A 19,523-nucleotide genomic window follows, 5' to 3' on the forward strand; every position below is an offset into this window, starting at 1 on the left:
TGCAACACAAAATGCGTGCGAGAGGCAGTGAGAGGAAAAGAAGAGTAGTGACATGACACAACACGTGCGACCGCAGAGGCAAGGAGAAGACGCAGACATCCTTCAAACATACGGTGTCCCTCGGCAAGAAAGCGTGCATCTTTCGTTTCGTGTCCACCGCGACAGCCGACACACCGCAGATCATGGCAGGGGTCTCGCACACGTGCGCAGAGGTGAGGAAACAAGACAGAAAACTGCAGGTCAGGCCCGTCCCGTGCCCTTTCCAGCTTTCGCAAGTTCCACACTCAGTGGTGAGAGTGGGAGGCAGGAGGCAAGACCGGGCGCTGTCCCTTGCGGCGTGCGGCAGACAAGTCGGGGGGTACGTGGACACTTGTGTGAGCCGCGTTTGTGGCGCCGTGAATAGCAAAGGCCTCCGCGAAGAACAGCACCAGTTCACAAGAAGTTGAGCGGCGCCGGAAGACGGGTGTTCGCGAAGGAGAGCAACTGCTGGAAGGTTTCTGCGGCCTCCTGCGGCTCGGGCCACTCGGATAGCTTCGCCAGGGCACAGCGAAGATATGCCTTCACAACAGGGTAGTCGAGTTGACGGCAGGCACTCTCGCAGCCGCGACGCCACTGCGCCGCTGTAGCGTCATCACGACGTGGCCACGGCTGAGCGTACAACAGATAGAGTGTCGCGGCGTCTACACTGCTATCAGCAGGTCGCTCACGCACAGTGTCAGATGGAGGCTGCGCGGGTGTGGGTTCCACCACTGTCACTCCGTCCTGTGTGCGCGGTCGCTTCGCGTTGAAGAAGCCAGTTGCAAGGGTCATCTGCTGCCCACTGATGCGCTGACGTGTTAAAGGCGCCTGCTGCTTCTGCCGGAGGCCCGTCGCCTGCACCGTCATTCCACGCAAATCCGCGACGACGATATCACGCAGAGACGCGATAGCGACGGTCCAAATCACGAGGTCCATCTCGCTTGACGAGAGGCCCAGCTGTGCCGCCCGCTCCGCATCGGATATAGCCCGCGACGCAACCAACAACGGGGCGACCACCTTCCGGATTTCCAGCTCCATCGCCTCCACCTCGTCAGCCGCCATCGCGTGCGGAAGCTTGATTGGCAAATGCACCTCCACACATTTGCCGCGGCCCATGTACTTTTGCGTCTCCTTCGGATGCAGCGGATGCCGTTCCAGTAGGGTGACGCGAAGCCCCTGGGCAACTGCATCGGTGCGCCGCAGCTTGGTACACACATCGTCCAGCAGTTGACGCGCAATCTTCCATACGTCGTCCACCCCCTCAGGACGCACCGCGTAGTTCATGGAACAACCAACAGCGTTGGGAATCCGCTTACCTAGATGCCGCTGGTCCTCCGGATCGCCCGTGCGCGTGACGACGCGGCCGTCCTCGCCACGGACTAGATGGTAGAATGTCTCGCCCTGCCTCTTGCCAAGAACCCTCTGCAAAGCCTCACGCTTCAGTTTTTGCGCAGACCCGCACGTGACGCCGCCCGCGTCAGTCCTCTCGTCTATGATGCCCTGCTCACGCAGCGCGCGGCAGATTTTCTCCATCGTGCTCTCCCCCGCACCGTGAATGCACTCCAGCGGAAGTGCGTTCATGGTCTGTGCCACGTCCTTGGCGTGGACAACGCAAATCCCGTTCGGCTTGCCGCGGTCTGTGGCGAGGCGCGCCAGCATAATGTTGGGCCCGATTCCGCATGAAGCCGTGCACCCTGTTGCGCTGAACAGCTCCCTGCGAACGGTCTCGCAGAAGGACTGTAGCAAAGCGTAGTCGGCGGTGTCAGCTGCCAGCATCACCTCATCGATACTGTACACCTCCATTGACATTTTTACACCCGTGGGAAACAAATCGAAGATGATTTGGTAGAGAGTCTTGGCGACGCGCTCGCATGCCTCGAGGTCGTAGCCGAGGGTTACCAGCTGTGGGCAGCGCTCTTTCGCAGAGTTCACGTACATCCCGGCGTGAATGCCGTACGAGCGCGCCACGTAGTTGCAGGAGGAGATGTCGCTGTTGTATTTGCCCGCAGCAATACCCACCGGCTTCGTCTTCAGATGGGCGTACTCCGGCTTTGCCAGCTGCACGGAGCAGAAGAAGGCGTCCATGTCGACATGGACAAAGGTGCGCTGCTGCTCCAGTGTACCATGGTTCCACTCTGGGTGCTCAATGAACCACTCACGAAACACATCCTCCATCTTCGTCCTCCACTGCCCAATGAAATAAAGTCGTGAGTGCTGCTGAAAGTGCTGCAGGCTGTTCGCCTGATCACGCACGCTCCGGCTCATCGCTGTCATCCGTGGGCGTATGGCAAGAAGCCGGTCCAGAAGCCGCAGTTGCGGTGATGAGCTCCGTCAAGACTCGCTCGAGCAGACGGCCTGCCGACTCCTCGAGGACAAGTCGTGGGTCGATGTCTGCGACTACGGCGCGCGGGAGTTGTGGAGGCAAGGCGCGCGCGCCGCTGTCAGCCATCTACGTGAATTTTGGCCGCACTACCGGAGAAAGAAAGCGACAAAGGCCTCACACCCCACTACGGCGTCATGAAGTGCCCCCTTTTCGTCACTTAGGGAAAGGACAGGGCGCTGTGAGTCGAGATGAGCAAAAGGCACAGAGGGATCAGCGATGCCGCCGTGGCACTCATGCAAACGTTTGTGTCTCGCGTACGCACAATTAACGCGATCCACCCTTGCCAGCGGTTTCGGATTCGTAAAGCCAGCCTCCGTTCCCAGGTACTAAAGATGGGGAGGCAGAACACACAATGCAGAGAAAAAAAAGTGTGAAAAAGAGGCAGCAGACGGCCGATGTGTCCATCCAGGCCGATGAGGCTGTATGGCGTTGCCTGCGCGAGATGAAGCACACTTGGAAGTCAGTTCCAGGGCACAGCTGTGCTTGAGCAGCATGCATATCGATTTCGATCATCGAGCGCGTGAGCACTCGGCCAAGATGAAGCTTGCACAATGGCAGCATCTCGTCATCTGCTTCTCTCACCACCGTGTAAGAGCAGGGCAACCCTGCTGTCGCGCACATAGGAAAACAGTCTCGAGCTTTAACCGTTGGGCTCGGCACCGCTCATGTCGGCATTCCCTCCCTTCTTTTCGTTTTCGGCATGGCGCCTCTCAAGTTAAAACATGGGGAAGGGAGACATCCAAAGCAATGCGAAACGAAGAAAAAAAAAATTGCCGTGGCCGAATACAGCGATACAATGTGGAGAGGGGCGCGGGACGACGAAGAAGATTTCCAACCGAGCAACAGCCAAGGGGAATTGTCCAGCCGTTCCAATCCCATCTGCGTGCCCATCCATGCATCCGCCTAGCGCCATGGGGCACTACAACAACGCAGGGGGGAGGAGAGGGGGTGACTAGTACAGAAAAAGAGAATACGGTACTTTACATGAGCAAGTCATGGGCCCTGTGCCCCGCCGAGCGCAGCGTAGCTATTTCTACACACACACACACACACACACACACACACACATGTCCCCTCAAACAAGGCGGACGAATCCCCGATTGCTGTCCAGGGGGATGCACAGGTGCGCAGAGCACTTGGGCGCAACCTCGACCACCATCGTGGCACACGCCAGCACCGTTCCCTCGTCATCGAGAATCAGAAAGAAGACCATGCCAGCGTCTGTGTCGCGCTGCATCAGCGCTGCTGTCGTTCCTGCGTCCGGTGCGTAGAAAGAAATTGTGCGCTCGCCAACGATCGCCTCATCGGGCTGCTGCGTCAGCTGAAAGCTGACGTCGAACGACTGGTTCGAGTGCCACACGTTGATGGAAGCGGCGCGCTGCTGCGGCTCCAGTCGCATCGACAAGCTGTCCAGCTTCCAGCAAGTTCGATCGACGGCAGAGCTCTCCGCTGCGGAGCTCGTCGTACTTGTGTGGTGCAAAACCTGCAACCACTCGCAGTGCTCCATGAAGTGGATCAAATCGCGCTCCAAGTACGCTTCTAACAGCACATCCTCGCAGCGAAGAGTCGAGTAACATGTGAGCGAGGGTCGGTCGTGTAGCGGCCAGTTTGCGGTCCACGTCGCCACGTCGGAGGCAGCATCTCCCCAGTCTGCTTCCAACGCCCCCCACATGTCCGTCGCATCTGTCAGGCGTGACAACGACGGCCGCGCAGGCGACCTGATGGTGAACGCGAGGCTTTCCCGCACGAGCACCTCGCATTTACGGATACTTTTTCTTCTCTCCCACTCCCAGTCCTCCAGAACGCATTGCCGCACCAGTAACATCTCCGCCTCCGCGGAGCTGCAAAGGAGTCTACGCGCGTCGGCCTCCATGGCGGACACCTGCGCAGTGATGTGGCGAATCCAAAAGTTGTGTTCGAGCTCGAAGAGCCCAATCCGATGCGCCGCTTCCGAGAGCAAGACGTGCTGGCGCACGAGGCAGCAACGCTCGCGCGCCTCCTCGACCGTCACGCGTGCACGGAATTCATCCTCCAACCTCGACAAAGGCCGGCAGGCGTCGGAGACTAGAGAATGTGTCAGCGCTTGCCGCAGCGGCAGAAGCGTGTCGACAGCTGCGGCCGACTCCTCAACTTCGATGAGCATGCGCTCAGCTCGCTCGCCGTCGAAGAGCCTCCCCGCTCCTTTGATGAAAAAGATATGCACGTAACGCTCACGGAGCTCGCCTAGGCAGCGCTCCTCCTCCTCAGCAACACGCTGCCGTCCTTCTTCGCATTGGAGCTGAAGCTTCTCCGCAAGGTATTTTAGCTTGCACGCCAGGCGCGCCTGCGCCTCTGCGCCGCGGATGGCGCGACTGGAGGCTACCTCTTCAATTGCCAGCACGGTGGCACGATGCAGGGTCGCTTGCTGGCACTCCCATACGTGGTGATCACAGAAGAGCTGATTTGCCTCCCTGTTTTCCTCAGTGCTGATGAAGCGAGCGCCGCCGATGTACTGTTGACACAAGCTCCGACGCTCGGCCTGGTGCCGTTTTAGCACGCACGTCTGCGCCTGAAACGCAAGTAGCAGGGAGCCCAGCTCCACCCTCCGCCGGTCCACAATGTCACGCCGGACGAGCAGCTCAATCTTGCCAAAGACGCTTGTAACGTCAGAGTCCTTCGTAATCTGCTTGTAGACTCCCCGCCAGCCGAGGAGAAACGCCTGCGTCACGGCCTTGAAGCCGGTGTGCTCCTGCTCCTCTAACGTAAGCCGAAGTCGCTGTTCCTGCTCAAGGCAGGCGAGCACGCACTCTTCGCAGTCTGCGACGCGCACCTGCTGCGTCGTCGCGCGGCTTGCCTCGGAAAGGAGGACAACATCTCTTTTGACCGCCGCGGCGAAATCTACGTTCATGTCTTGCAGCAGCAGGATGAGGTGTAGCGAATACAGTCGCTCCACTGTAGCCCTGTCTATCTCCTCCTGCCACTGCAAACGCCGACGCACACGTTGCGCCCCTTTCGAGTGATCGACGCACCGCAAATGGCCGGCAAGGCAACTCTGAACAACAATTTCACGCTGCACGTTATCGCCCAGCTCGATAAGTCGACGGTTCCTGAGCTCGTCACGGGAGAACTCTTCCAAAGCGCCAAGTGCGGCGCGGTTGTCTGCCTCGGTGAGGCCGAGGCGTGAGCCTGAAGCACGTAGCTGCAGCGCGCGCCAAATGGAACGCTCCTCGCAGCGCAGAGATCGCCGCGTGAGCTCCTCCTGCAAGCACAGATGAAGGACCTCGAACGGAGGCCGCACGATGGCGAAAAAATTTTTCGTCACATCGCGGCGCTGAGCAGCTTCGGCTGCCAGAAGGTGCTCCACTTCGCGCAAGGCGCATTCGTCCCTGTATGCACGGTTGACAAGCTTCGTGCGACACCGTGTCTCTTGCAGGCCCACTAGTCCTCGGAGCTCCGCTTCAAAGGATGAAAGCGCCTCAACACATCTCAGCGCTTTGAGCTCCTCAACGATGCGTCGGGGGCGCCAGGCCACATTCCTCGCAGGCGGGTGAGGCACCAGCGTCGGTGGCTGCGACGTTGTCAGCACGGCCTTCAAAGCAGTGCGCAGAGCACCGTCGCTTGGCCGCGCAAACTGGTATGAGGACATGGGGCAATCCTCTCCCTTGCAGCCCTGCCCTGCCGATGTGAAAGAGAGATAGAGAAACGGAAAGAGTGAGAAGCGGCAGTGCACCACAAGAAACAGGAAGACGCGTGTAGTGAAGGCGGGGCGTGTGCGTTTCTGTTGTCGCATACAGCAGCCCCTCCTCCCCATCACTGCCACATACACGGACACGCACACATACACATGTGGCACGCATACAGAGATGAAGAAAAAAGAGGAAGAGAGGGGAGCGGTAGCTTAGGCCTGCAAGGCATTGAAGAAGGCGACAGAGAGCCACCAGGAACGAGAACAAACAAGGGCGAGCGGTCAGCAGAATTGTGCGCTTACGCCACAAGTGTTCTTGTCGCCACCGAAAGCAAGGGAAGGAGGAGGAGTGTAGTAGCGCATCTTCGCAGCGCAGACAGAAGCAAACCGAGCTGCCCCTTCCATACGTAGGCCACCTGCGGAGAGCTGAAGTCGGCATAAGCGCAGGTCCTCGTAACGCTGCTGCCCCTTCCTCTCCCCCCCCCTGCAGTGCCGCAGCCGACGGTGTCGGCATTTCATGGCGTGTGCGCAGATGTGTGAGTGAGTGTTCACTTGGCTTTGCCAGTATGCGAGACAAGACTTGGCACTGCCCAAGCACAAGCATGTCCTCGTAAATCATGACAGGGCGGCGAGATAAGTGTCACATGCGAGCAACCAATAATACAATCCAGTCCCATCCAGCGCCGGCAGAAGAGAAAATACTGTCCTCGTCACACCGACGCAGGGGCGACCGTGCGAGGAACGCTTTCATCGGGTTGTGGGGTCGGCGACTACAGTCAATATGCTTTTGCACAAGTGTCAAGAGCTAGAGTGCTACCTTCTCTTTCACGAAGCACAGAGCGCGATACAAGGTCACAAGCTCCAGCTCCGCCGGACTGAGCTTGTTGCCCTTGTTTGCCTTCCAGTTTGCGGAGTAGTCCGGCACAAACTCGGAGAAAGGCTTCGACATGCCCTCGCAAAGCCGCAGTCGGGCCTCACTCGCGATTTGCACCACCGCATCGTGCGGCACCACATACTCGGGGCAGTCAACGAAGCCATCCAGGCGGAAGTGGTATTCAGTGCCCGTGACAAGCAAGGCATTGCCGTTGCAGGCTGCGGCGTACTCAGGTGGATTGGGAAAAGAGATGCTGTACAGCTCGTTGCCTAACGTGCCCTCCGCCGCCCGCTTGGAGAGCATCTCTATGTCGACTGTCGTGATGAGCACCACACCACCGGGAGCGAGAGCATCAGAGACAGCGGAGAAGACGTCGCGGATGAGATCGAGACTCTTGCAGGCATAGTGGAACGCAAACTGAATCGACACAACGCTGTAGCGACCAAAATGCGGAGAGCAGGGCAAGGTGCCTCGTAGAAACGACTCAGTGAAACAGTCAGCCACGGTGAACGAGGCACAGCACTGCGGCGGTCTCTCCATGGCGGCTATCATCTCCTTACATCGTCTCTCCGCCTCGTTGATGCACTCGAGAGAGACATCGTAGCAGTCGTAGACGGAGGTGTGCAGGGCAGCCGACAGCGCTCGGGGGTTGCTCTGCGACGGACTTTGCATGAAAAACCACTTACCGATGTCCCCGCCTCGTCCACTGGCAAGATCGAGAACCACCGCACCCTCTGACGGCGAGGCAGCCGCGTTGGCTAACACGCAGTCGAGAGAAAACTGGATCAAGGCCTTTTTTACAAAGTTGTTGAAGTGTCGAAACGCCACCTGCTGACTACTCCAGTCGTCTTTCCGCTTTCGTGTCACGTCATCGTACGCCGCCGCCGCCCGGTTCTGTGACATTCTCGAGTCTCACGTGAGAGTCTGTGCGCGCTTGGATGACTTGCCGACAACGGTGGCGTTGCGTGGCGACGTGTATGTGAGCCTTCCGCACGCAAAAAAAAAACGGAAAGCGCAGTTTCAACAAGGTTAATCTTGACGAGAACGCCACGCTGGAGAATGGCGTAGTCTGTACTTGGAGATGCAGATTGCATTTTTCGCACGCTCGCTCATGAGAAGCGGCACGCACAGACGCATGAAATCACGCGTACATTTGAGTAAGCGCCAACACGGCAAAACAGTGGACAAAGACAGCCACAGAGTAAGCAGGGAAAGGCATTCCATTCTCGTGCCAAAGAAAAGTCGCATGAACGGGTGCGATATGTGTGTATAACGGCCGCGATCCTCGCCGGTGCACATAAGCAGCACCACCACATCGAGTACCCCCCTCTCCTGTGTGCGTGTGAGTAGGGTGCGCGTTTGCCTGCTTCTCAAGGAGAACTCTCAGCAGTTGGAACTCATCCTAACGCTACGTTTCAAGCGCGCTCACATACTCGGCACATGCTGTCATCGTCTCTGCGCGAGACGCCACCAGCGCTGCGCCTTCCCGGCTTGCCTTTTGTTTTTGGTGCGCTTTCTTTTCTCTCTTTCCCTCATCTTCCCTATCAGTGGTAGTGAGGGAAAACAGATCGACTGAAGCGACAGACAACAATCAGCTGCCCCCCCCCCACACACACACACACGCACACACCGGGCGCACTGCACTCCACATTCTTTACACACACACACACTGCGATGCGGAGAGAATACGCTCCCGCGTCAGGCTGGGACGATATCGACTCCTTCAAGAACAAGCACGCAAAAACGCGCGCGCATCGACTTCCATGAGAATTGACCGAAAGCGGTAATCACCACTCGCTGTCCAGGAGCGCGAGCGCCTGGTGCAGGCGACGCACGACAACGGTGGAGAGGCAAAGGGTCTGATTGCTGGCCGCATCAGTTGATAAATCGAACCCGCACCAACGCAACAGCCGCACCGCTTCGTCTACAGGGAGAATGGCATCACGGAATGCCTTTGTGGAGATGCGCAATGTGCGCTTCTTCATGTCAAACGGGTCGCTCACAATGTTGCCGAGGATGAGCCGGAGAGTGCGCACGCATTCGCCCGTCTGCTCAGCAGATGCGCGCTTGCGTATATTCTCGACAAGCGACTGCGCACATGTGGGGGCCTCTCCGGCAAACAAGCCGAGCAGTGTATTCTGAGCAGACGAAGGTGCGGTGACGGCGGACAGGTTCCATGTACCATCACTCGACGATGTCGTCGTCTGCGCTGGAGCCTGCGCCCCCTGCAGAGTTTCCAGCTTCGCCGCCGCTTCCGCGCGAGCATTCGCCGCCGCCTCCTCGTACTCTTTCTCCGCCAGCGCGAGCGCCTCTTCCCTGGTGTGCCCTCTACGCTCTAGTCGGTCAGCAGCGATTTGAATTTTGATGCGCTGCCTTGCCTCCAAGTCGGCTGCATTCTCGCGTCGCGCCTCCTCCGCGTTCATCTTTCGCCGCACTTCCTCCATCTCGCTTTTCATTCGCAGCATTTTGCGGCCCACCTCCAGACGTTCTCGCTCCTTACGCTGCAGCTCGAGCTTCTCCTCTTCTTTGTTGCGCCTCACACGTTCTTGCAGCTCCCTCACCTTGGCCTCGCGCTCTGCTTCCGTCAAGACGCGTTTGGCTTTGATGATCACCTCGGCGCCATCCTCGAGCGCAGTGTCGAGCTCTGGGTGTCCTTCGTGCATCTGAATCCATTGCGTGCACGTAGCCTCGTCAATGCAGCCGGCAACGATGGACTTCTTGATGGCGTTTTCGCTGAATCCCCTCCCCGTCAGGGCATCGAAGAGAGTCTGACTGATAGTGTACGTGTCGCTGTCAGTGTCTTCAGATGACGAGGAATTCACAGATGGAAGCTTCACCGCCGCCAAAGGCTCGCCAGCTTGCGGCGACTCTGTCTCCTTGCAATCACTGCTCATGGTAGCGTACCTACAAGCGTACGCCGACAGACCTTGTGGTGTTTGTGCGTGGAGTGGTGTAGCGCTGCTGCCGCAACGCAACCCACATGGCAGTTGCTGCTGTCGTGTTTGCTTGTCGGTGTTTCCTTTCGCTCTGCTCAAGTGCTCTCACAGGTATGCCAAGCTTACGTCGCGCAGAACGGCGAGGTGGCGGGGTATGCAGTGACAGACCGGCAGAAAGAGGGAGAAGCGTAGTGACAGATGCGGGGCAGAGACAAGAAGAGTTAAGTCGGCCCGGCCAGTCAAAGACACGGAAGCGAGAGGCCAGCGCTGGTGACTGAATGCCGGCGACAGCGCAAAACGGCACCTCACTACCGTATGCGAGAGAGCGGGAAGTAGGCAAGGAATACGCCGTTTTGTGTGTGCTAGCGTACATGGGAAAGGGTGCGACACCGGCGGCCGCCGCCTGCCGCGCAAACACAGCCCCGTGGATCACCGCAGTGACGAAGGCGCGAGAGAGGGTAGCCTCGCTCGCTCTCTTGCAGCAGCGGCACGATGCTCTGCCCACGTGTCGCGCACACCCCACAAAGCACGACGAAGTTCAGCGCCGGCACAAAGACAGCAGAGGCAGCCAAAGGAGTGAAAAGGAAAAACGAAGAAGAGCAGGGGAGGCGGTCACGGTGGGGAGGGAGGTCTAGGGTGAGTAAAAGCCACGCATCACCACTGTGTTGCGTGCTTTAGAGATGGAGACTGGAGCACGCTCTTTTTTTTTGTTGCTTCCATGGGCGCAGCATGCGCACGCGCAGTCACGTAGATAAGGCTCACTGCTAGGAAAACAGAGACGCAAAAACGTCGTCGTTTGTACACGCTGGCGGTGGCGCGGCTGAAGGCGGCAGTGTGGGTTGCGTCCAGGAACCAGCGAGTGCTGCAGGTGCTCCAGAGTTCGCCGCTGAGGAGGAAAAGGAGCCGCCGCTCGATGGTGGTGGCGCTGTCGCTGGTGCTGAGCCGCTGCCGAGCATCTGCGCGTACCTGACAATCGACGCAACGGCAAACTGCCGCACCGTTCCATTCGCGTGAAGCAAGAGGGGACAGAGAAGCGGGATTGACTTGACGGCTCGATGCTCTGGGGTCATCTTCTCCTCTATGCCCCTCAATAGGCCGAGCATGTAATCAAGTTGCACGGATGTAAAGGAGATGGAGGTGTTCGCAATGCTTCGCGTCAGGTTCGCCTCCACGTCCATTTTAGTCTCCGATTCGCAGAAGGTGAGGATCTTCTCGAGGCACTGGAAGGCGAGTGCAAAGGAGTCTGCGTTGGACGCGGCCACTTTGAGCAGGCGGGCGGCAATGTCCTTCGGCAAACCGAGCTTGACGGTCGGGGTCTGCGTCAGCACGTCACGGAACCACTCCAGGCTGCCTTTCTGGAGGCGCTCATTTCCTTCACTCGGCATCAGCTTCAGGATGAGAGGAATAATGAGTGTCGCCCTGTCCTCCACGCTCGCAAAGTGCTTATGGATGCCCTCGCGCTTTTGTAGAACTTGCTCGGCGTATACGGCGGCCGGCTGCAGCGACGGAGCACGAATAATGGCAGTCAGCAGCGACACGAAGTATTCGCGCAAGGTGCGATCAAAGCTGCCGGCAGAGAGGGTGCCGGCGCAAAGCAGAAGAATCGGCAGCACAAAGCGAAGCATGGCATCGGCCTTGCTCTCCTGCACCATGAGAGGCACAATGTCCGACACGATGACAGCCTCGCAGAAATCACCCTTCGTAAGGCCGTCGTAGAGCGCCTTTAGCAGCCTAAAGCGTGTGTCGCTGTCGAGGATGCCAAAGGAGAACAAACCAGTGAGCGTCTTCATGTCCGGCGTCGCGAAAGGGCCGGTGATGACGACGGTCGAGATCGGTGGGCGCGGCAATCGCAACGCTCCCGCAGGGAAGTAGCGTGATATGTGCCCTTCGACAGTGCTCAGCTGCCGCTGCTGTTCCTGTGGGTTGCCGCCGCAGTTGAAGAGCCGCTTCCCCTGCAACACCTCCACCGTAACAACGAGAAAGCCGTACGTGTCGCTGTCTGGGTACACGAGCGGCGCGGCGCCAACGGAGAAAAGGTCTCTGTTGGCGGCATCGGCCTTCTTAGTGCAAAACTCCACGTACTCCGTCGGCAGGTAGTCCAGTAGCGGCGCCGCCACGCTGTGGAAGGGGAAGGGCGGCGGCGGTGGTGCGCTGAGCTGAGCTCGAGGCACAGCGAAGCAGAGGTCGCCGACCTTCCATTGATTGTCCTCTGTTACGTAAATGGAGGAGAGGGCAAAGTTGAGAAGAAGAAGCTCTGCTTTCTCGTGCAGGAACCGGATGGCCTCGGCGCAGTGGCAAAGTCCCAGCAGCTTCACCTGAAGAGGCAGGCCCTGAACGGTCTCTGGCGCGAGCACCATCGACACCCGCTCCGCCACAAACCATATCTTTTTCTTGTCCTCTACCAGTTGATCCTCGATGCTAAGGATGCCGGGGTGGCGCATGTGGGTCAGCAGTGCGACACTCTCCTTCACCGCCTTGATGAGCGCGAGAGCCTCGCTAGCAGTGCAACGCTCCAACACCCTCTTTATACGCAGGGTGAATATAGACACCTTCTTTCCATTGGCGCGCACGACAGCGTCACACTTCTCGAACAAGTCGCTACGGCCACAAAGTGTGGTGCCGGAGGTAGCCAGCTCGTACGCGTTAAGCGGGTTTGACGAGATGGCAGACACCACCGTCTCCTTGAGCTGCTTGAGCATTGCCTGTCGCCGCCCTCCTTCGTTGTCGCGCGATAAAATGATAGGCTTTCTCCGCACAGTGGGGGTCTGCTGGTGCACCTGCGTCCCGCCCCCGTGAGACACAGCCCTTTCCCTCCCCCTCCGCGCGTAAAGTGGGATGGGGAAAGAAGGTGTGCGACGCACAGGAAAGAAACGATGCGCCTTGTGGCTGTTGCTGTACGCCGGCTTGTTCACCTCTCCTCACCGACGATGCAGCGCGCGTCCCTGAGGGCTAATTCACTCACGTCTCTCTCCTTTCTTGTCTTCTCGGGGGAATGGTACGTGCAGTGCACGATCGCCCAGCGTCTCTTCGGCTTGCGTGCGCTCCTCCTTGCGTGCATCAACTGTGTGAGGGACGAGGTGCGACGATGTATGCTGCGCAGAATCGTTTGGGTGTTTGCGGTGCAGTCAAAAAGCGCGTAAGAGACAAGACGTGGGGAGTTGTGCAAGAGTAACAGGCAACATACCAAATACAAAGAAGGAGTGAGCGCGCACTTTTACAGGGCGAGAAAAAAAGGAGGGGCGAAGAACGCACAGACGCTGCAACACTGTGCCCCGTCATCCCACCTATCTCCCCTACTATCACAGAGAGTGCAGCGGGAGAAAAAGGCGTGCGGGGTACTCTGCAACCATCTCGACATACCATCGGCGCACGCTCGCACGCACACAACCTTTCAGCCCCCTCCCCCTCGCTTCATTCGCCATACAGCATACACGCAGGATGTGCGGAGAGGAAAGAGGGGGCTAGTATCCTCTTCTTTTTTTCGTGAGGTACGCCGCCGTGCACAACTTCGTGCCGTCCTTGCTCGTCGAGAGAGGAAGGGCTCCATCACGACCCGCACTGAGAATAGGGAAACGACCGCCGGCACCACACGGCAAAACGGAGCACGAAAAAAAAACGAAAAAGGGGGAGAGAAAAGAGGAGGCAGGCACAGCTACACACACGCGCAGAAAGACCATGCAGCGTTGTTTTGTTTTTTTCATATTCAGCGTGTCCACTCTCTGCCATACAGCACGAGCTCAGCTTCACTCCACAGCGGCCCTGTCACACGCCCCATCGCCTGGTGTGAAGCAGCGCTGGAAACGCGCGTTGCAGCAACGCAACGACTCGGTCACCAGTGCACGGGCCCGGCCCACATACTCTACCCATCACGGCCGCCTCGCAGGCCGGCTCACAGCCGCTCCTCCAATCACGCCGGCCGCCACCTCTGGTACATTCCCCCTCCCCCTCCTCGTCGGGTGACACTCACGCTCCCCACCACCAGTAGGCAGTGTGCAGACGGCGGGGGGGGGGTGAGAGACGCGTCCGAGCCACGCCGGCACTCCGCCGAATCATGTGGGTGGTACAAGCGTGTTCGCTGCCGCAGGTCTCTCCAGCAAGGCACCATCCAGGACCTCACCGCCGGCATCTGTAGCGATGCACCACACTGAATCGCTAACTCGAGGGCACTTGACCTTACCACTACCACAGATGGTTCTGACATTGGGAGAGGTTGGAGAAGGGGGGCTCGGCATGGCCTCTCCACACAGAGTAAGGGCACTGAGATCTGGGATACCACGCATTGAGCTATCCCCCCGCGTCATCAGGTAAGATGATGAAGAGCAACAACAAAAATGTACAGGAAGCCATTACTGAAGCATCATCCATAGAATGCCCCTCTCTCTCGTACGGTCCTTCACTTCCCCATCACCTGAGGGCACACCTATTGATCTGCCCTCGGACGCAGGTTTGCGGTTCGAGTCGCGCAGTAGCCGTGCTCTCCGAGGCGAAGTCAGCATGCGCTTGCGCATGTGCATGTTAGTAAAGGGCTGCAAGAGGGGGTGAACAACGGCCCCGCTATACCTTTCCACGCCCTTCATCGGCGCGCGGCGTGATCTAACGCCGTGATCGCTCAGCAATAACAAGGGAAAGAACGGAAACAACAAGGTCGGTTTGGGAGGTGCGTTTATATGTGCACGCGCTGGAGAGAAGGGGTGGTAGAGCAAGAAACGAGCGAAGAGGTAGCAGCGTACAGCACGGCCAGAAGAGTCGCCGAAAAGAAATCAACGTGAAGCGCTGGCAAATGTGCAAAGATGAAAGCGGCGTTCGAGACCGATATCGGCAAAAAAAGAGAGCCTAAAGCAACGCAGCACAGGACGCGCACGTGGAGCAGGCAGGCGCGCTGATAAGCACACACACACACACTTAGGCGCACACCAAAACATATACGCAGCCGGACTGCCTACCAGCCCTGCCAGTGGGCCTCGGGTCCCTCGTCTTGAGTCTGGCGAGGCGACAACGCTATCTCAGCCAGCTGCGGTTCTCCAAGGCGGTTCATTGTGCACGCCCAAATGGTGCGCTGTGGGCACGGGACATGCACGGCCTCTTCTACTGGCCGCCCGCCGAAGAAAGACAGCATAGTACGGAGCACGGCTTGGTGCGCGACAACCACCACGCACTTCATGCAATTGTTCAAGTCGTTCAGCAGAGGTGTGAGTCGGCGGACGAGGTCGACATACGATTCGCCGTCCGGGTAGCGGAACCCGACCTTGTCAGTATGCCGAAAGCGTTGGATAAAGGGGTAGAGGGACTTCACTTCCTCGTTGGTCATGTCCTCGCAGATGCCGGCATGAATCTCGTTGAGCGACTTGAACGGTTTGAGAACACCGTGGGACAGTATGTCGGCGGTGGGTTGCGCTGTGCGCTGGGTGCGTCGCAGCTGGCTGCACCACACCTCAAAGTCGCCGTCCTCCTCCCACACGGTGGTGCGATGGTCGAACAAGTTTACATTCGTCTTGACTTGACGCTCAAAAAAGTGGGCAATGTCTTCGGCGTCGATTCGGCCGGTCTCCGTCAAGTCCGGGTCTCCGCCGAGTCGATCCTCGACGTTGTACTCGGACTGCCCGTGGCGGGTAAAGAAGATTGGCGGGAACGACTTGAGTGTCTCGCCTGGCGCGCCCTCCAGCGGCTCCGCCGAGTAGAGCTGATACAGCGTCGGAAGCATACTGTTGAGAAAACTGGTGAGGCTGGAGCAGACAACGCTGCCGCTGCTCCGCGACGCGCGCAGTGCCTGCCGCTGGAGGCTAACGTCGATAAAGCGATAGGAGTTCTGCCTGTGGCTCTCCCACTCCTCCGCAAACCGCACGTGCCGAATTAAAAAAGAGCGCTCAGGGGGGAGCAAACTCACCAGTGCTGCACGGGCATCCGCGCAGTCGCAGTCAGTAAACATAACTGCAACGGGAGTGGCGACAAAGCCCAGCTTCGGATTCGAGTCGAAGTAGTCCAAGGCAGCCGACACACACCGTCGGTTTTCTTGAAGCCATGTATCCCGTTGCGTCGCGTACGGCGTCGGACGATGATCTTGGAAGCTCTTGGAGGCAACAAACAGCTGCACACTTTCGCCTATCCACCGAAAGTAATGCACAAACCGGGTGCAGAAGAACCGCGCCGGCATGCTGCATCGCTCCTCGGAGCTGACAAAGATGACAACTGGACTCGTCGCATTGGAGAAACGGTATAGTCCCATGCTGACCATCGCCACATGATTGGCGTTAGTGTCTGTGAGAGACGGCGGTGGGCGAACCACCTCTCGCTGAGTGTGGTACTCTACCCCCACCATGTGTCTAAAGTCGATGGTGTTCGCTTCATTCATGCCCCCCACATCGTACACGTTCGACGCCCTCAGGTGGACGAGGACCATTTGCGAGGCTCGGTGCACGTCGCTATCTCACCAGCACACGTTTCCACTGTCGAAAGCGAAATGCCGCAGTGTCGCGCGAGGCACGTGAGCGAAGAGAAATGAAAGAAGCAAAAAATAAAGGCGAGGAGAAACGCGAGAGAGAGAGAAGATGCACATGACCGAGTGGGCGTCTTGCCGAGGAATACAAAAAGCAGGTGCTGGTAGGAAGGGAGGGCTGAGGTGATGCTGAAGTATGCACCCGTGCGCACTAAACGCTCTTTCTTGTGGACTGTTCGCTTCAGAAGCAACGCACGCAACTTTTCACAGGAAAGCGTTGAGACCTAATGCTAGTGGTGCCCATGGTAGACGTAAAGCGATGACCCTGCGTCCTTTTTCGGCGCACGAGTGTCATGTGCGTGTTCCTCTACCTACCGTCCCACGCCCACTTACCACTCGTTGTCGACGAAGCGCGGTCCACTTGTGTTTGCGCCCTGAGCAGAAGGTCGGCCCGCAACATGACATCCTAGGCACAGGCGAACAATTCCGCCGGCAGCCTTTTTACACGGCGGTGCGCTTGGCCGCGTTGGCGGAATCCTCCGCCTTCATCTTTTCGATGATCTCCTTTTGCTGGCGCAGCAGATGGAGGCGCTGAGTCGGTGTTAGGCTGGTGGGGTTCTTGCCGCGGTAACTCGTCTTGTCCAGCTGGCCTTTTCGGGTCAAAATATAACGCGGTAGCAGGCGCACAACGACGACCATGAGCAGCATCGCGATGGAGACAAGGGAACCCGAAGACGACGAATCCTTTCCTGACGCGATAGGACGATGTCTAACCTCCAAATGTACGCTGCACGGCTCCTGCGTGTCTGACGCGCCACCGACGAGGACGCCGGTGAGCAGCACAGAGCCCTCTCCCATCCTTGCCACGTAGAGCTCCCGCACGCGCCACGGCGTAGCAAGGCACCTTCCGTTGTCGGCGCTGTACAGTGGCTCGGCAGGGTCAAAGCGGCGAAGCAGAAGTCCGTCATTTTCAAATGAGCGCAACATGGACGGCGAGAACCACACCGTCTGGCACTCGAGCCGAACGCCGTCGTCCGTGCGGACAGCCGCAAGCTTTAGAGTCGATGACGAGGGCATGCGGCACAGCGCGTGCTCGTCGCTGGGGACGCCGGCGTAAACAAGCCCAACGCGCGCGGCGGCGTAGTCGAAAAGGCGACCAAGGCGCCCATTGTCCCTCTCCCTCACCGTCCACTTTCCTGGTTGTACGGTGAGCTCGTAGTTGGGAGGCACAGCACCACGGCCTGGTAAAAGAGTGCTCACATCCCACGTCCCTTGCTGAAGATCACCGCTGCCTCTCACAGTCGTAACGCAGAGCAGCGCTAAGAGCAGCACGCAGGCGCTCACCTGAAGCTGCTGCATGGTAGATGTCTATGATCTCGATGATATGCAGGGAAGGCGAAAGATGCACAGAGCGCGGTTCGACTAAAAAGAATGAAGAAAACAAAGCCGCACCGCTGCACCGCGAAAGTGAGGTCGGGGGAGGGGAGGGGCGCAGAGTCGACGTGTTCAGTTGTTCCACAAAGCACAGTGACAGGTGAAAGTAAGGACGATAGGCGCGCGCATGGAACGCAGAAGGAGAGGCGAAGAGAAAGAAGCGGACAGAGAGAGAGAGACGGGAGTAGAAACTGTGCGTTGACTTCAGCGAGCGCGGGCAAGGAGAACGAGATGCCGGGCTCAGGAACAAGCTCACAATGGCAAAAAGGTCAACAAAGAACCGAAGCTCAGTTTCACCTATCATCGTTGCTTCAGGACGCTTCTCTTGTTGATCCTTCGTGCGTGATGCGCCCTTGCAAGCACACAAGAAGTACTGAACTAAAGGCCGTTTCCAGATCAGTACAATGCGGAGAAACGCCGTCACGAGGACCTCGCTAGAACGTTTACGAAGTTCAAAGAATAGTGGGGAGCAGCAATAACCAAAGGGCCTCCCCACTGCGGCCAAGACACCCTCTCGGCTAGGCCTCTGCCCCCTCCTTTGCCGTTTCTCCTGTCACCTTTGCCCTCTTGAGATCACAGTTGAATCCTTTCTTCGCGGCACCGCTGAACAGGAACGCACACAGACAAGCAGAAAAACAGAAAGACCGAGAGAGCAGCAGCATTGTCAAATCAAAACGTGCCGACATCCAACCAACAGCCGGTATCCGCTAGCGCGGGCCCCACGCGCGCTGAGATGCGAAGCGCTTCATGCAAGAGCTTCGCCGATGATACCATGAACAGCTGTACGAAAGACGCTTCCGCATCTCGCATCTGCCTCACGACTTCTTCAAGCGCCGACCAATGTCCGTCATGAGTGCCAGGAGCCATCTGCTTTGCGTAGCTGCGCCCCAGCGTCCACATGACTTGTTGCGCCGCCTCGGTCTGCTGCAGTCCCTGCATGAAACAGAAGCATCGTCGACTGATTGCTCACAAGACGAGCACCCCGATCACCGCCCTTGTCAAGGCGCACACTGGAAGCTAGAAACCACACCTTGAGGCAATGTATGTTCTCGTCAGCGATGCGCACCGCGACTTCCTCAGCGTCACCGTCACTGTCGCTGTTGCCGACCCAAGAAGCGGGTCCCGACAGTCAAGTACTACGTTCCCACCGAAGAGGCACGACCGCAACGTCCCCAAGGCACTCCGCGGCATACCCGTTTCACCGGCGCTTCAGCATCTCGTCAAGCGGCAGCGCCACAACGTGCGCACGCGCTGTCGAGAGTAAGCTGTGAAGGTGTACTACTAACGACCTGCGAGTGAGCGCCATTACCTGGGAGCCAGCAATCACATGACAGGCGAAACAGGTGGTGGAATGCGCCAAAAAAAAATGGGAAAGGATTCGCTGCGATGAGTCCACCCAGTGAGTTCATAAGAGTCCGACGCAGCACTTTAGTGGCGCGGAGAGCCGACATCTTTTTGGAGGGGATGATTCACACAAAGGAGGTCGAGTACGGAGGCGTTCTCAGTAAACATATATTATGAAATAAGGCTTGAGAAGTCCGCAAGGGGCGCACGCGAGGAGAAACGACTGGCGTTGCTTGTGAGGTGGGCGAGCAGGATCACTTTTCTTCTTTTTTTGAACTGTCAAGACAGAACCGCGCCATCATCGGCAGCAGCAACCTATATGTATGAGAGTGCGAGCGGCAGCGTGAGGTCCACCACGGCGGAAGGTGCGCTCAAATGCCGCAAAGAAAAAAAAGCACGCACATCAGGTAGGCCACATTGCATAAGCGTATAATGAG

The 19,523-nt window shown here is 58.2% G+C and overlaps 7 protein-coding genes across 7 annotated transcripts; all 7 read right to left on the minus strand.

Moving 5' to 3' along the window:
• Window positions 1–432: 432 nt before the first annotated feature.
• On the minus strand, window positions 433–2,292 carry LINJ_36_0110 (putative DNA damage repair protein; the record flags this gene model as incomplete). Its single annotated transcript, XM_001469559.1, has 1 exon — window positions 433–2,292. The coding sequence occupies one exon, from the start codon at window positions 2,290–2,292 to the stop codon at window positions 433–435; it is 1,860 nt and encodes a 619-aa protein (XP_001469596.1).
• Window positions 2,293–3,476: 1,184 nt separating this feature from the next.
• LINJ_36_0120 (conserved hypothetical protein) lies at window positions 3,477–6,191 on the minus strand (the record flags this gene model as incomplete). Its single annotated transcript, XM_001469558.1, has 1 exon — window positions 3,477–6,191. One exon carries the CDS (start codon window positions 6,189–6,191, stop codon window positions 3,477–3,479), a length of 2,715 nt encoding a protein of 904 aa, XP_001469595.1.
• Window positions 6,192–6,870: 679 nt separating this feature from the next.
• LINJ_36_0130 (putative mRNA capping methyltransferase) lies at window positions 6,871–7,842 on the minus strand (the record flags this gene model as incomplete). Its single annotated transcript, XM_001469557.1, has 1 exon — window positions 6,871–7,842. The coding sequence occupies one exon, from the start codon at window positions 7,840–7,842 to the stop codon at window positions 6,871–6,873; it is 972 nt and encodes a 323-aa protein (XP_001469594.1).
• Window positions 7,843–8,726: 884 nt separating this feature from the next.
• On the minus strand, window positions 8,727–9,833 carry LINJ_36_0140 (conserved hypothetical protein; the record flags this gene model as incomplete). Its single annotated transcript, XM_001469556.1, has 1 exon — window positions 8,727–9,833. The coding sequence occupies one exon, from the start codon at window positions 9,831–9,833 to the stop codon at window positions 8,727–8,729; it is 1,107 nt and encodes a 368-aa protein (XP_001469593.1).
• An 806-nt stretch (window positions 9,834–10,639) lies between these two features.
• LINJ_36_0150 (hypothetical protein, unknown function) lies at window positions 10,640–12,574 on the minus strand (the record flags this gene model as incomplete). Its single annotated transcript, XM_001469555.1, has 1 exon — window positions 10,640–12,574. The coding sequence occupies one exon, from the start codon at window positions 12,572–12,574 to the stop codon at window positions 10,640–10,642; it is 1,935 nt and encodes a 644-aa protein (XP_001469592.1).
• Window positions 12,575–14,814: 2,240 nt separating this feature from the next.
• Window positions 14,815–16,272, minus strand: LINJ_36_0160 (fructose-6-phosphate2-kinase/fructose-2,6-bisph os phatase-likeprotein; the record flags this gene model as incomplete). The annotated part of the gene is made up of 1 exon (XM_001469554.1): window positions 14,815–16,272. The coding sequence occupies one exon, from the start codon at window positions 16,270–16,272 to the stop codon at window positions 14,815–14,817; it is 1,458 nt and encodes a 485-aa protein (XP_001469591.1).
• Window positions 16,273–16,809: 537 nt separating this feature from the next.
• Window positions 16,810–17,667, minus strand: LINJ_36_0170 (conserved hypothetical protein; the record flags this gene model as incomplete). Its single annotated transcript, XM_001469553.1, has 1 exon — window positions 16,810–17,667. The coding sequence occupies one exon, from the start codon at window positions 17,665–17,667 to the stop codon at window positions 16,810–16,812; it is 858 nt and encodes a 285-aa protein (XP_001469590.1).
• Window positions 17,668–19,523: the final 1,856 nt, after the last annotated feature.

Source organism: Leishmania infantum, chromosome 36 (genome assembly GCF_000002875.2).
Source record: "Leishmania infantum JPCM5 genome chromosome 36".
Taxonomy (NCBI): domain Eukaryota; phylum Euglenozoa; class Kinetoplastea; order Trypanosomatida; family Trypanosomatidae; genus Leishmania; species Leishmania infantum.